The 16,996-nt window shown below is 42.7% G+C and overlaps 1 protein-coding gene across 1 annotated transcript; it reads right to left on the reverse strand.

Moving 5' to 3' along the window:
* Positions 1 to 280: 280 nt before the first annotated feature.
* xpc (xeroderma pigmentosum, complementation group C) lies at positions 281 to 11,991 on the reverse strand. The gene is made up of 14 exons (XM_080468522.1): positions 11,691 to 11,991; positions 9,251 to 9,532; positions 8,866 to 8,962; positions 8,592 to 8,676; positions 8,338 to 8,495; positions 8,023 to 8,143; positions 7,824 to 7,913; positions 6,112 to 6,966; positions 5,802 to 5,962; positions 4,633 to 4,714; positions 3,364 to 3,495; positions 3,107 to 3,276; positions 2,429 to 2,522; positions 281 to 2,062 (listed from the first exon to the last, which is right to left on the reverse strand). Exons 1-14 carry the CDS (start codon positions 11,794 to 11,796, stop codon positions 1,730 to 1,732), a joined length of 2,766 nt encoding a protein of 921 aa, XP_080324648.1. The 5' UTR covers positions 11,797 to 11,991; the 3' UTR covers positions 281 to 1,729.
* Between the last annotated feature and the right edge of the window lie 5,005 nt (positions 11,992 to 16,996).

Below are 16,996 nucleotides of genomic sequence, written 5' to 3' on the forward strand. Positions count from 1 at the left end.
TAGCATTAAGTTTTAACATGTGATGTTTACTCCTTTTGGTGATATAAACCCCCCTAAATCTGGACTTGTTAGAACAAGGATGTCCACCAAGCTTTTTACAGGCCTAAACCTAATATAGTTTCAAAATTCCTATTTATTTCTACTTCTGAGTAAAAGTTTAGCTGACATGTTTGTAGCCAGATGCTGCAGTGAAAGCCAACTCCAGTTTAAGAGTACATTAGTGTAAGTTACTTTGTGAAAACTTGCACACTGAAGAAATCTCAAAGCCTGGGAAGCAACACGCTTTTGCCCACTTTAATCTACAATGAAACACTGTGACGAAGAGGATTTCAGAAGGCAGTTGTTTTGTTTTAAAGACATTTTAGGTTGCCATATTTGAAAAGGTGTATTAAATTGTAAAAACTTTTAAAGAGTGATTGTATTTCTTCACATTAAAACTAAAGAAAGAATTTAGCATCCATGCAGGTCCAGCCAGACTGATATCCACTCGCTAAAACATTGTTTAAAAAAACAAAAAAAAAAAACTGCTGGAGGAAACAGTTTGATTGTGACCTCAAGATGTGATTTTCTATTAAAGCAGAGGATGAAAAAAATTGTGTTGGCCTTGAATATTGTTCTGAATGTTCAACCAGGTTATCTCTTTGCAGCGTGACGCCCAGATCTGCACATGATCTAAAGCCTGTAGACGACAACAGAACTGCCCTTGTGCTTGGGGAAAGTTTGGATTATTTGATATCAACCAAAATAAATCACAAACCACTACAATGGCCGTTTGTTTTTAATTTACATTTGAACATTTCTTAGAAAAAATACTTTTCATACAAAAACAGTAATAAATTCAGTCCCACCATTTGTGTTAGGAAATATACAGACATACTCAGAAATGATGACAAAAAGCCACATAAAGATGGAGGACTGTGACAAACGATACAAAAAACAGCAGGAACCTCATGAAATCATTTAGTCCAACAACAAATCCGAGAGAAAAAGAGGAAGTGAAACTTCCGTGGGAAATATAAAGTGAAAGTGTAAGCCTGGACTGCAGTTTCGATACGGGTGGTGCCCTAACGAGAAGTGTGATGGGATCCACCTGCGTTGTCACTGCAGGATGAAAACCACACAAGTCAAATCCACAGTCACAGTGGACGAATCAGAATCATTTGCGACAGATCACGTGACTGGACAAACAGTGACTCGGGTCACAGGAAGCACTGTGCAGCCTGTTGTCGACGTGTTGCGAGTTAAGTAAAAGAAGCGCAAGCCTGTTCTTGTTTCTGCTGACTTTCATGTGCAGAACTGAAGAGATCCTCTGCTTCTAACTCACACTGTACTGGCTGAGGTCAGGACCACATCCACTTCTCTAAAATCGCTACACACTTACATGGACACGTTCTTAATCTCACCATCACGTTGAGGTACTAAGGCAACATAATCCTGCTTGATTTCTGCGTTCATCCAGTGGCAGTTTCATACGAAGTACATTCTCATGTTCCTTTGATAAAAAAAAGCTTACAATTAAGTATATGAGCTGCTCGGATCATGTAGTGATGGTTCATACAGTGATATAATAATATCCTGCTCGTGGTGTTGATGCCGAAGCTTCCAGCTCCAATAGTCTTGCTGAAATGATTTCAGATCTGTTGCATTTGCAGCCGAGGATGGTTCATCCAGCTGTGGAGGCATGTGAGCACCTTCCAAGGTAAAGCGTGTTCTCTGTTTTCACCGACTGTCACACCTTCTCGAACGGGAATAAGTGTTGCTGTTGGCCCTTTTTCTCTCGCTTTGTGGGCCTCTTCTTCTTCAGTCCGCTGGCGTTTCCTCCATCCTCCTCTGCCTGCATGTTTTGGGGCCACGACATCGCCAGAGTTTCAGAAGCCGTCTTCGGTTCAGGATCCCCGCCCTCCGACTTCTCCTCATCAGAGGAAAATCCGCCTGCGTCGTCCCCATGAGCGAGACCCCGCAGTGCCTGGCTCTTCTGGCTGTAGCGCTGTTTGAGTCTCTCTCTGATCAGGAGTCCCTTTACCAGCAGAGTCCAGTTGGAGACGACTCTCTTTTCTCTTTTCTATAAAATCAAAGAAAAAAAAAAAAAGCACAGATGTAGTGCCGAGGAGATTTTAAGATTCACTGGTAAGGATACACCCCCTTATACTCACGTAGCACACTTTATTGCTTCAGCTGGCTCAATGTGCTTTTAAATGATCATTTTCATTCACTCCTTCACACACTTGCGAAAAAAGGATTAAACTGTCAACCTTGAGATTGGAAATCAATTCAGTTTGTGCTCCGCAAGCATGTAAAACAAATTTAAAAAAAAGCTGCCTTCCTGGCAAAAATCAGACATGCTTGACGACTAGCCCAAGGTGGTTGGCTTCAAACCAGCACATTCAGTTCAGAATTAAACCTCCATATTGAAACAACCACCACACACCTCTTTCTCCTTCTGTTTCTGAAGCTCCTGGTCCTCCACCCAGGCCGCTCTGAGAATCTCCTCATGCTCCTCACACGCAATGTACCCATCAGTCCTGGAAGAGACGACCACAATACGTTCCTATTTAACATTTAAATCACTTCTGCAACAACTCAGTTGATTCTCCAACATTTTAGTAGAAGAATTATTGTCATTGTGAGGTTTTACAGCTTATTCAATGTTTACAAATCATACCAAATGCTGAGGGATACAGGGTGATGTAGAAGTTAGCACTCTTTCCCTACTGGTACTCATGCGTTGGGTCCAAAAACATGCCTTTGAGCTCACTGGTGGCTCTAAATTACAGTTATTCATGACTGTGAGTGTATAACTGTCTGTATCTCCACGTTTGCTCTGTGAGAGACTTGTATCTGCTCATGGTGTACCCTGCCTTCACCCTCAGTCAGCTGGCGTTAGATGAAGTCAAACAAAAGATTTGTGGACCAAAATGGTAGGACCAATTTGTGTCTATATTTACTTCAAAAACACCAAAATGTAAATCTTAGCTTTTCACTGCAGATGCTCAACCTCGGATTGGACTAAATTTGACATTTTTGAGACATTTTTGGGTCTTATTCATCAACTTGACCTTGTAGAAGAGATTGCATCCTAGATGGAGCTTCCTCAGTGTTATCTTACACAGCGTGCGAGTATCCTCCATGAAAGTCAAAGCCTGTGACTGCGGGCGCAGCGTCAATATCCAGTTTCCTGGCCACACGGTGCAGGTTGGGCAGCCTGACATGAACGCAGCCCACCGGCAACATGCAGGGCTTGAACAGGTAGACGTTGCCGTAGTCGTTGCGAGGGACCTGAAGGGGGAAAGGGAATAACGTGTTTGTGTTACAGTGACTTTTCCTCCTTCATGGCTGTCAACATTACGTCACGCAGACGGATACCTTCCCGTCCACAGCTATCGGTGGCTGGTAATCCTCGGTCTGCCACTCCCCAAACAGAGGCAGGTCGTTCTCCTCCTTCGCCTCCGACATCATCCGGGCTTTACGGGACCGATTGGAGAAGCCTCTCACCATCTAACAGGGACAGACACCATGGCATGCTCACACAGACCTGTAATTCAATAACGAATGCTGCTGGCGGTTGCTTTTCTCCTCACAAGGTTCATGATTGTAGGGGCCACATTACCTGCAGGTCAGACATGGGCGTTGCCTTCAGTTCATTGACCCAGTTAAGTCAAAGTTTAACAGCATCATAACTCCCTCAAGTGCACAATACATCTCCTCTCAGCAAAATGTAGCCGTCATAGAAACAGTTTTTCAAATTAATCAGAGGGAAATGATGTTACACCTGACATCAACACACAAACTAAACTAATTAATGAACTGCTGAGCACAACATCGCACTGTCTTTAAGGCGCAAGTGTACGATGCAGAAGTAATGCAGTCAGAAGAGATGATCTCTCCTTGTTCTGGAGGCTGGAGCTGATCCTTGCTGACGATGGCTGAAGGCAGCGTACCAGTCCATCACAGGATAAACACACAGAGAGAGACGGACAGTCGCACACACTCAAATTCACACCTACAGCCATTTTAGAGAGACCAGTTAAAGTCAAACACTTTTTTTAGATCGTAGGAGAAAACTAGAGAAAATCGTAAAAAAAAAAGAAAAAAAAAAGCACGCAAACTGCACACAGACAGCCTCTGACCACATTCGAACCAGAGATTTTCTTGCTGTGAGAAGAAAGAGCACTAACCACAGCAGCAACATGCGGTCCTTCAGCACTGGATGTCTGAGAGGTCCATTTAGAGTCTCCACGAGAGGAAAATATTGCTGTAATTGACCATTAGGCAGCAAAACTGTAAGAACAAGCATGTTTCTTCCTGAGAACTAATAACACAGTGAGTAGTTCCTCTTGTCTGACCTCCAATTTAAAACTTGTTGAACTTTCCATTTTTCGTGGAAGAACGATGGTGAATTGTGCTCCCTCACTGGTTCTTACTGACTGATTGCACAAGAAGACCTCGGCCAGGTTTCCATTTTTTTAGGGAAGCTATACCTGAAGTGACTCTCTTTCTGGAAACAACAGTCCTGGGTCAACAAAAACTGACTGAGGTTTATTTCAAGTATAGAAAAACGCAAAAGCCACATAACAGCGCAGATTTATGAGAGAGGAAGAAACTAAAGAAAAATCAGAAAGGTACTACTCTCACCTTGTAAGGTTCCTCTCCCAGTCGCACAGTTCGAGCTTCCTTCAGCCATGTGTCTCTGGAGTGAAGTGTGTGCACACAATCCCTACGGGAGGAAAATAAAAACAGGATCAAATAGGGCAGTAAATGTATTTGCAAATGTACACAACACTTAAAATTATTTTTATTTCTCAACTATGAGATTCAACTTCTTACAGCCACAATGCGAATGACAGCACCGCCAGGTGGAGACTGACTCTCACGACAACAGACTCAGACTGCCACTGCAGCTTCACCTGACAAACCGACGCCTCTAAACAATAACACATGACACCACCTGATTCATGGCTTCACAAATGGCGGGACCAGGCTTCATATTCATTTATGAGAGGACACTGATGTTTAAATAGTATGATGAGGTTGTGAAGGCAAATATCCTGCTGTTAAATTAAATCTTGGGTACTCTCACATCTAAACCTGTACAAAAAAACCCCAACAACTCTCTTATTTTTAGATACTAAAGAGACGGGAAAACCCCCAAAACACAGAAAATGTCATCTGAAATCTCCGTGTTTCCACATGCCCAAATACAATAAGGTTCATACTCATCTAGTTTGACCCCAGTTAAGTCAAAACATTTACTAATAAACAATTAGATATTATTAAATATAATATATTCTTAATTGTTAATCAATTGTACTGTTTTCCACGAACATAGGCAATATCTAAGCCTGACTACCGGGATTCATTGATCAAGTTGTTATTGCATTATTGAATACAAGATAAAAAAAAAGACCATCTCAGTGACATGCATCTCTGCACAAACAGCAACTTTGACAATACGTCACCTTGCTGTTGGGACTTCTTGAAGTATTTTGTTGTCATTATCAGTGATTAACTCAAGAGATTTAAAGTTTTTTTTCAGGCATTATGGGATTTGTGTGAAGTTTGTCTCGTTGTTTCGTGATGGATTGAAAATTCTCTTTTCATGGTCAAACCAGTTCCCTGCTTTGCCTCTCTGCCTTGTTTGGTAAAAAAAAGAAAAGAAAAAAAAGCTTGATCATATTGGAAAACGTTGGTTTCATCAGTTCCAAGCTGGTTTAACGTTTTCCTCCCTTCAGTCTGACAAGCAACTTTAAAAACTGGAGGGTAATATTGCAAAACACAGTCAAGGCGTTGCAGAGACTTTGTACCTGGAGTACACAGGCTCCCCTCTGCAGTATCCCAGCACAGTGGCAGACGCAGGATAGATGGCTTCATACTTCAGCAGGTGTCTCTTTAAGGCATACAGCGGGTGGTTCTTGTACTCGGTTATTGATATCGGCATGGGTTTGTTCATAAGCCGACGCTGAAGCTGGGGTGGGGGTGGGAACACAGAGGTTTAGAAGATAATTGAATTCTGAAAACAGGAATACCAACCACATGTCTTGATGTGGTCTGCTCAGCACCACCAGTAAATACTCGCACAACCAAACTAAACTTACAGGTGTCCCATCGACTCACCTCCTTGTCCTCCTTTTTGTCTTTCTCATCTTCGGGTCCCAAAAACGGCTGCAGCGTCTCATCCCACCACTCTTCATCCACCCGTCTCTTCCTGGACAACGTCATCCAGGTGGGGTCGTACTTCTTTCCCAGGTCCTTCACGAACCCGTCGTCGTCCACCGACACCACGTAGGTCACCGGTGCCGTCGCATTCTTGGAGCACAGGTGAGGCATCCCGACACCGCGCTCCACGTCGACACACACCCAGCAGGACGTTTTCTCCAGATACACCTCCAACCACTCGTCTGCTCCAGGGCCTTTCTTTCTGTTTCCGCTCTTCCTCTTTAACATTCCTCCATTTCCTGTCGTTTCTTCTTCTTCCTCCTCCTCCTCTTCCTCCTCCCAGTCTTTTTCCTTTTCCTGTTTTTTCCCTCCGCTGCTCCCTCTCTTTGATGCTACACCGCTGTCTTTGGACTTGCCCTTTCCTTTCCCCTTCTTCCCCTTTGTAGCTTTGGACCTGCTCTCTGAATCCTCGCTGTCCTCCTCACTGGCTGCCTGAAACTCTTCATCAGTCAGCCCCCCCTCCTCTTCGTTTCCCCCCTCGCTGTTGCTCTCCTCCCTGTAGCTGACCTTTGAAGCCACACTGCGGCGTTTTGTGTTCTTTGGTCTCTGCCCTCCCGACGGTGCAGCCGGCTCCTCTTCCTCTTCATCACCACCGTTTTTTTCCTTCTTCTTGGCTTTCTTTCCTCCTCGCTCTCCTTTGATCTTCCCTCCTGCAGCTGGTCTTTTGGTGCCCGGAGAGACTTTTGGCTCGGGAGAGTTGGTCTTGGAGGTGTCTGGGCTTGTGGCACCGGTGGATGTTCTGCCCCCTTTGCCCTTGAAAAAAAAAAAAAAAAAGGAGAAGATTGAGCGACTTCATCTGCCAACTTTACACTGTTGCTGAGAAAGTGCAAAATGAATTGTGCAAATCATGCTCCTTTCTTTTCTGCTTGTATTCACCAGCAGATAAAGTTGTTGATCTGATATTCACTTTAATATGATGTGGTGTCATGTAAAAATGTTTTCAAATAACGTCACATATTTCCAAAGTCAACTTTGGATCAACCATTGCAACCACAAGACCACAAGTTCCAAAAAAAAAAGGGCCAATAAAACATTTTCTTTGTGGTTGTGTTTCCCTGTATCATAGACCCAATCGAGTAATGTTTTTTTTTCTTCTCCCCCGCAATGAGTTAACTTCCTGTTCACGCAGAATAAACTCTTGTAATCCCTATTAAATGAGAAACAATATTCAAACAAAGAAAAAGTACAGATTGTTTGATTATAGTGCAGTAATTACACATTGTACTACGAAGTGCTTACTATCAAGCATGATTTCTGGCAACATTTAAATGCTACATTGGAATAAAGTTGAGCTGTTGCAGTCATGCACCATGCAGAAACGATGTTTCCCGTGCTCGCCGGGTAAATAAGGCTCAGATATTAAACAGTATTCAAAGACTACTGATTGAGCAGGAAACTTTGGAGAAGTTCAGAAAAGTGTGCCAGCGTGTTTGTGTGTGTGTGAGGTGAGGTGGCCTTATAATCAGAGTCCTCTTATATTGACACTAAAACAGAACCCATTATGACTTGTGTCGATTCCATCTGTATTAAAACGCAGTAATCAACCAAACAGTGTTGTTGTAATTCCAACAGCGTCTTCAAAAGGAACAAATATCGGTTTCTTTCATTACCTTGGCTGACGGCGCTTTAAGGGGAATCGGCTGCAATGACAGAACTAATCGAGAGAAGAGCTGCAGAGACCTCAAGACCAAGAGGAAAAGCTGCAAGGAACAAGAAAGACACATTATTGTCATCATTTTAACTCCTTAAAACATATAGATGGAGGCTGTGCTGCAGCACATGGACTCGGTCATGCACTAAACTACCAACCTGAGTCATTTCTTGGTGATTTCTGGCTGAGACACTGGCCAGCCGCCTCTCCAGGAGAGCCCGGGGGTCCTGACGCTCCTCACAGGGAAGACAGGGATTGAGGCTGAACGTAGCTCTGAACCTTAAAGAATGAAGAGAGGACAGACACAAATATAGAAGAAAAAAAATGTGCAGGTCAGATCAGTTGTGGGCCAAATTAACTTCCCTAAATCTGCAGACACATCATTGCCCAATTGTCAGCTCAACGTCGAGCACGCTCTCGCACTAAATAAACTCTGGGCATCACTACAGTGATGTCATTTTACCAGCACACACCACTTAAGGAGTCCAGAAATGAAGTTCTGGTCGATGCGCTCCTTGACGACGTTACCAAAGTGAGCAGGCAGCAGAGAAAGAGTGATGGCCAACAGGTCTGGTTCACAGCACACCCTGTTGCGGTACATCCCGCTGGCTATCAGGCACATGAGGTGGACCTGAGGGACCATCAGAGGTCAGAAACACTCAAATCGGCCTTTTGTGAATTACATCGTGTCGAGAAGCAATTACACACAGAAAAACGGTCTTTTCACCTTGTGTGTGTCCATCAGCAGATCCTTTTTCAATCGGTTCATCATGCGCTTTAAATAGTTCTCGAACTCTGCCTGCCTCTTCTTCCTGGACAATCAGAAAGAACAAGGAGTTGCAACCAAAGACACAAACAGCTGTTTTCAGCCGTCAAGCAGCTTGCATCAAAAACCTGACATTTTCTAAACGGGCTTTGTGACATAAAACCTCCAACCAGAAAACTACTGCACTGAAGGACAGTTGAGGATTTGGAAGACATCCAAACACAACTTCACTTACTTCTTTCTGACTTCCGGGGTTTCGATCTCGATCTGCACAGGCTCAGAGGGCAGGACCGGCTCCGGAGGTTCGACTGGACCCAGCGGCTCCTCCAGCTCTGATCAGCACACAAAGATTTCCTTTTTGTTTTCCACTGTTCTGTGCTCCGGGAGTCTCAATGCACGTCGCACAACCAGTCCAATCACTAAAGTTAACAGCTGTCATGCAAGGTGCTTCCACCCCACTGGGAGAGAGTTTTTTGCTAAAGGACACTTTAACACAAGGGGGATCGAACCACCAACTTTGGAAAAGAACAATGACCACCGACACCAACTGATCCACAAGAAACAAAAACATTACAGGGGTGACACTGCAACATGACAGGTTTCTCCAAGTCTTCACTTGCCTTCCACTTCCTCCCAATCGTCCTCATCATCCTCACTGTCCTCCTCTTCCTCCTCCTCGTGCTTCTTGACCTTCACTTTAACCATAGGCGGCGGAGGCGAGGTCTCCATGTCGAAGTCTTCCTCGCTGTCCCTCTCTTCTTTGACTGGTGACTGGAAGTATTTGCTGGCTTTGCCTGCAGAGCCGCTGTTGGACTTGGAGGCGGCCGAGTTCTTCGAGGACAGACGTGGTTTGGGTTTGACCTTTCGCACAAGCTTTTCCTCTTTCTCCGTGATTTCATCACCTGGAAAGACAAACACAAACAACTTCCGTTAAAGACGCGGCGTGTGCCGGCAGTTACAAATACACAGCTTCGAAACACCTCCTAGGTTGTATGATAGGCCAGCTGCGTACGATCGTCAACGAGTCTCAACTCGTGTTGATCCCAACGCTGTCTTGAATTCAAAAACGATTTTTTTAAAGAAAGTTCATGAAGAAAAAAATATAACTTCAAATAAAAGTGATCCACAATCTACAAGACTTTGAGAAAAAAAAAAAATTAGAGATTACAAGCCTGACATGAATACAGATTAATTCAATCTTGGTCTTTTGAGTGCTGCCTGGAAGACGTGTCCACAGCAGAGCAGAGCATCTCCACGCTCTCCTTCACGCTTCTCCCCTTCCTATCAACTGCAACAATGACAAAGATTGTTTCTCCCACATCAGAAGTTCAAATCGCTTATTCATTTTCTATGAGGCATCAGAAATAGACTGCCAATCATTTAAACTATTCATCCAGTCCTCTTTTCCGCTATGTCCACACGCAGTGGTAATATGGACAGGAAACTTTCTCCAGCTCACCCGAGGGGACCCTGAGTCACAACCGAGAGAAGTAATCCCTGCAGCGGATCCCGGGGTGACCCCGGTACACCTCAATAAGGGAGCTGACCAGAGGGCATTATAATCAAAGGTCTGAACTGCCTCCTGGCTCGTCTCACAGTGGAGGAGTCGCTGTTCTATTTGGAGCTTCTCCGGGATGATTGAGCTCCTCACTAAGGTCTTGAACGTTCAGAAAAACTGGTCTCATTCCGACAAAATAAATGTGAGTTACTAAAGACAAAAGGACAAAATGAGGGACATAAGCGACCAGCACACATATCTGACAAGTAAATGACAAGTGACAACGATGCAAATCCAACAAGAGCCACAGCAACTCAAGTTATTCACAAAAATAGGACACTTGTTTTGATGAAGTGGAGCGCAGATGTGCATCTGGGCCAGCGGATCCACTCCAGCAACCATGTACAACATCCATTCCTGCACCTGCAATCAAGACGCTCATAAAGCAAAACAGAGAAATAACAAATACAGACGTGTGAACACTAGTGAAACTACAGTGACAATTTCTGGGTGTTTTTTTTTTTTTTTCCAGTTAAATTTAACTGTGAATGGTAGCCTTATGATAAGAAAATGAATGATGAATTATTAGTTTATATGTGAAACACTGATATTGTGGAGTAAAATGTTATATTATCAATACAATACATGTGTTTCTGGAGGAGTTTTAAATGTAAATTAGGAAATATGAGCCATTCAACTTGACCCGGTAAAGCTCAACTTTGATTATAGAGTTCCATAGAAATTCTACCAGAGATACAGAATGTAACAGATCTTTCAACAATAGATATGACTTAATGATAAATAAAGTAAAGGGGAAATTGAATGGCTCTAAATTAAGAGATTAGTGAACCAAAATGCATTACGATTTATTACTTTGCTCCTTGAAATGCATTTTAACTATAATGCAGAGTGGATAATTGCATATTCAGATCAAATGTGGTAAAAACAGACATTTCTCTCTTGGATCACTATTTTTGGAATTTATCGCTGCAGGTTGTTTTTAGAATTGTTACACATAAATTTAAATATTTTACCCTTAATTACGTGTAATTTCAGTACATTTTAAGTCTGTATGTTATAAGTGACCCATAGAGTGGCATTTTGTTAAGCACTCATCTCACAGCAAGAAGGTGAGGGTTCAAATACCGACTGGGGCCTTTTTGGGTGGAGTTTGCATGTCCTCCAGTTTCCTCCCTCAGGTTGATCCTAAATTGCCTCTCGGTGTGAATGTGACTGTGTGTGTTTGTCTGCCTCTCTGTTGTTGCTTCGTGATGGACCAAGTGACCTGTCCAGGGTGTTTCCTGCCCATAGTAAGCTGGGATTGGCTCTGGAGACGCTGAATAGAATAAAGTACAACCTCTTCTAGGTGGGTGTGCTCTACCTTCCAGCCCAGGCTCAGAAAGTGGTACATTAGATGAATGGATAGATGTTTATAACTACAGAAAATGTATATTTGCATGCACTCAATGACCCAAAACTGAGCAGGTTGAAACATCATGTGCTGGGACTCCAGCAGAAACAGGTCGGATGACAGTTATTATAGTCAGAAACTCTCTCCCCACCTGCATGTTTCTTCTTGGACCGTGCAGAGCTGCTGGTCGCCTTTATGACCTGCTTCAGCTTCTTTGTATGGGCCTCCGTCTCTGCACGGTCTCTGCGCTTCGCCATTCCGCCTCCTGTCGTCTCCCTTCACTCAAAATCTGCTTTCGTTTTTTCACACAGAGTTAGCAGGAGGCTAACGCCGCTCGGCAGTGCACATGGTGTTGTGTAAGGACCAGCAGACTGCAGTTACCCAACGATCTGAATGAGTTTTCATAACAAGAGGAACCATCGCCGCACTGCTTGTTTTGGAGGCCGGGCTCTGACGTCACATCCGGTCTTTGCGGGGTCTATCATTCATGTGAACGTGTAAATATCGATGTTTTTTAACCTAAACATAACCCCCTTGAAATCATTAGAATGAACAAATCTATTCTCTCAAATTGATTTTGTTATTTCATATAAAGGACGTTAACTTGTTCGGCTTACATTGTGGTTTTCACAGCTGCAATATCACTATTAGACGCGTGAGGGCGGTGTTGTGTTATGATTCATACAGAGAGGAGACGCGAAGCCAGTGTTAAAATTTAACGATTCGTATAAATATATAAAACCACGAAAACACACCAAAATGATCAAAACTAGTTTCACAATTTAGGGAAAAAAATCGAAAATTATTGTGGGGTTCAAGATTGAAAAATATTAATGATTTAAAATGAACAGGAACAAAGGGGAAAAAAATACTTGCAGATTTACCTCTGCAAAGAATCGGTCAAATTCTCACAGTGAAGGGATGCCATGACAGGTGGAAGTAAGTCATGAAGGACGAAGACAACCTGCTTGACAAACAAAGCTATAGCCATCATGGGATAATTGCAGTTTTCTAAGATTTTGTGCCAGAGGTGCCTAATATTTAAAAAAAAAAAAAGATTATAATGATAGGAAGCAGACCTGTAGGAGCTGTCCTGGGAGGTCAGGAAGAATCATACTGCAGCAGGCAATCAGAATTGTTCTTTTGCTTCCTTCACACCATTGAACCTTTTATATCCTATTTTTGTGACATGCAACCAATAATAAGATGGCAGTCTAACGCTATACCTCAGGATTTGTTGTGTTAACACTGAAGCAATCGCTCTCTAAACATTTTCGAGATAGACATGTTAAAAAAAACTATTGCTAGCTAAGGAATAAAGAATCCAACAAATAAGCAGTTTTACTTTCCAGCTTGTCAGGATGCTGACAGTAAACATCATCTTGACAGCTGACATATGAAGAACAACATGAGAAGATGTGTGCAGCCATCTGGCCACAACAACACTGTTTCTTTTTTACATTCGATTTGTTTAGCTAGAGGCAGCTCTAATTAAGGGTAGAATTTCAGTTTCATGTCAGTTTGAAGACAGCAGGTTATGAAGACCCTGCCGGTTTTTAAAGCATGTTTCGTGTGACTTACTAGTAATTAAATATGCCACTGCTATCAACCAATTCAAGAACGTAGTCTCCCACCAGCAGGCATCCCTCTTGCTGCTTTGACTATTTACAGATGTAGTACAAACCTTCTTAGTCGTAAGGGAAAGGCTTTTCATTCAAGTACATCAGGGATGTTTGTTCAGCAGAAGCAAACATGCAGTTAGAAGGTAAATCCAGAGCAATTTTCTGGAGTTTGCTTAAAACGATTTAGGTGCTAATAAATAGAATAAAATGACTGGACTCAATCGGTGAATTCATGTTCATTGATACACAATAATAATAACAATAACAATGTTAGGATTCATTATATTATTGTGAATGGAACCAGGGTAAATATTAAAGAATGCAATCTCTGAAATACATAATGATTTGGTTGTTTGGATGTTTCATTTAAGGTTTATTGTGAATATTGCATGTGAATCCCAGCCGTTAAGCAGACAGGTTTACCAAACAAATCCGTTTTTTGTGATATGAATATTTATTTATTTTCAAATACAGAGTCAAATAGTACAAAGTCTTGACATGAAACTACAAACAGAAAATAGAGAAGAATTTCACTCAAGATTTCAGGTGAGTTTTACTTTGATCATGGTGAACCGAAGTAACACTGTCTACAAGGACAAGAAGACTAAGCAACCCTGATCACTTGTCTGTGAGAATCATCTGGTCTGTGGGGCAGGGAGCAGAAGACAAATAATAACAAGCAAAATGTTGATTTGAAGTCATGTAAGGCAGGCATGATGGGTGTATATCTGTCTTTCTATGTTACCTGAGGACGGATACTCCAAACCCATGCCTTGCAAAATATACAGAATTGTTATTCCTCACATTGGATAAAATTATATTTGTGTTCACATTTTCTCTCCCTTAATGTCCCATTATAAAAAAAGTGTGCACATCAATTGTTAACATTCTCAACTTATTTAAAAAGAAAGATGGGTTACCTCTCGTCACTCCACTGCTCTGAATGAGTCTTAAATGGGTGAAATACGATGACTGAATGGATTCTTCATCTTGTTATTTTGCCAGGGGTCTGTCTGACTCCCCTGAAACGAGCTCCTCTTCTCCACTCTGAATCAATTCAGTTCATTTTTAGTTCAATTTAATTTTCATTCAGCGCTGTGGCAATCAGTATTGATCTTGTTGGGATGCTGTGGCAGTCGCATGTGTTTCCCTTCAGAGAGCCGTCTGTCAGCCGATACAGTGAGACAGCTTCAGACTGACTCACTGCAGTATTTTGGGCCTGATGACACCGGTGGTGGTGGTGGTGGTGGTGGTGGTGGGGGGGGGGCTTTTCATCCTGAGTGGGGTTCTGATGCATGCACCATACATATGTATTACTCCTCCATGCAAACGCATAAATGAATGTATGCCTCTTACGTGTGGAGTGCATGTGCATACATATATCCAGGAGGGTTTGTGACAGGCTTTTCGCCTTACGGACGTGTGTGTGCATTTGTTGGCTCCTGTGAATATGTGGGCTCTGGATAGTGTGCTGATACGTATAGTACAGTGTGTGTGTGTGTGTGTGTGTGTGTGTGTGTGTGTGTGTGCGTGTGTGAGGTGACTGGGCATCAGTCCACGGTCCAGTGTGTGGCGCTCCCAACGCAGTGCATGGCTTCCATCCCTATATGAACCATCAGTCCAGTCAGATAGGAATAAAAAGCCATACAGTGCAGTGGGCATTGAGGAGACTGGATTTTGAGAGCAAGGTCGGACACACTCTCACACTCTTACACAAACACACACACCCGGAAAGAAAATCACACGTAAGACTCATATGATAGCAAAAAAAAACCCTTGAGGCTGGCAAAACTGGAAAACAGGAAAACAGTAGGTGAAGGACACACACACCCAGAGAGGAGGGTGACATTTCACCCTGCATGTGGATAAACTGGAGATACAGCATCATGCTGGGTCAAGAAGTGAGGACACAGAAAATATGCAGGTAAGATGGGGACCTCATCAAGGACAAGTGATGTTTGTTGGTGTTGAGGTGTGGTAACAAGTTTACCAAACCACAATGCACAAAAAGGGATGCTTTCGATCCTCACGGCGGTGTCTGAAAGGCAAATGGATCTCCTGCTGTGCAGCTCTTTGTTCACAATGATTAGACTGCTCTACCCTGTTGGACATGATGTACTCCAAACACTCTGCAAAGACACTTGACCTTTACACTTTTACACACTGTCATGTCTTAGATGGCACAGTTACAAGAAGGAGTCCCTTTCTGATAAAGTGTTCACAGACATGGATACATGTTTTTTTTTTTTATCATCTATCTTCACTCCATTTATCATACATTTCCAACCATAAACTCCTCACCTAATCCCCTAATAACCTATGAGCTAAAAGTTTGTGAACAATCACAGACATGGTCATTTATGTCACATATTTACTCCCATCATGTCGAACCCTTATGAAAAAAAAATCTATTGATATAAGGCACAGATAAGAAAAAAAAAATCTTGTAAGAAGGCATTGTCTTTGAAATACACTGAAACAGACATCACATATTGTCTGCTTTGTATTGGTTTTGAAACTTTAAGTACCCACCTAAACTTTTTGCGTATTCTCATCTGCTTGTTGAAAAGTATTAATTCAAAACGAGATGCAGTATATTAAAAAAAATACACAAACGACAATTAGATGAGGCGATTTGTGTCAGGAAGACTCACAACTATTGGGATATTGTTTTTTGTTTTTTTTACCCTTTGCGTTTGAAAATAAGGAAGTGGGGATTATTTCCCTCCAAAGGCACCTGTCATCCTCTTGGATAGGAAACCCAGGCTGCAACACATGCCCAAGCTCGAGCTGAAACCAGTGGAGCACAAATTTGCCTTCAGGAGTTACAATTTTCACCTTTTCCCCCCACGGTGATATTAGTAAAAGTCACTGATTTAATGGCAGTGTAAAGGTACATGGTGATCATCCTCCTACATAGGACATTTCATGGTAATCAAGACTAATTACAGACTGTATGACAGACACATCTTGGCAGAACGAGTTATATTTGGATTCTGTGTGGATTTTGCATAAAAAGTCTTGGATTCTTGGGCCTCACAAACGTCAGAAAGGACTTATAAGAGGATTGAGAATTAAATATTAAAATTAGAATCCCCTTCCACCACTGTTTCCTCCCCCAAATAGATACTCACAAGTGTATAGTAGGTGTGTTATGATTGTTTTCTAAAGAAATGACGCTTGGGAAAGCTTTCTCCGTCGCGCCTTAAGAGGCTTCACAACTTCAAGGAGCGGATATGAAATAAATCCAATTACTGAGCTGTCAATCAGGCCGCTAATTAGTGCGACTCCGGCAGACTGAGAGGCATCAAAGCCTGGAAACTGAAAATAGAGGCAACGACAGAAAGAAAGAGAAACATGAAAAAAAAGAACAATCACACAATTTCGTCGCTGGAAACAGAAGAACTACCCGCAAATAGGTTAAATGTGGTCTCAGACGCTTCCTGCCTCCAGACGAGCTGCTGCTGCTATTTCTGGAAGCCACAAGCAACAGTAGGTGATGGAAGAAGAAAAAGAAGAAGAAGAAGAAGAAGATTAAGAAGAAGAAGAAGAAGAAGAAGAAGAAGAAGAAGAAGAAGAAGAAGAATAAAAAACAAAGAGAAAAGGTTTGCGTCCATGCATCAGAGAGCCGGGTCCACCTCCAGCCACGCGCCCGTGTTCCCGTGCGTCCTCCGCGACTGTTGCGCACACCGGGTGATGCCAGCAAACAAGCTCCGGCTTCAAACAGGTGGGCTCCACACTCGCTCCTGGGCTTCCACACCACGCAAGAGGAAATGTCCCAAAAGCAGAATCGTGTGTTCCCTCCTGTTCGGTCCTCCAGTCCAGAAATATTCGG

This window comes from Lipophrys pholis, assembly GCF_963383615.2.
Source record: "Lipophrys pholis genome assembly, chromosome: 8".
Taxonomy (NCBI): Eukaryota; Metazoa; Chordata; class Actinopteri; order Blenniiformes; family Blenniidae; genus Lipophrys; species Lipophrys pholis.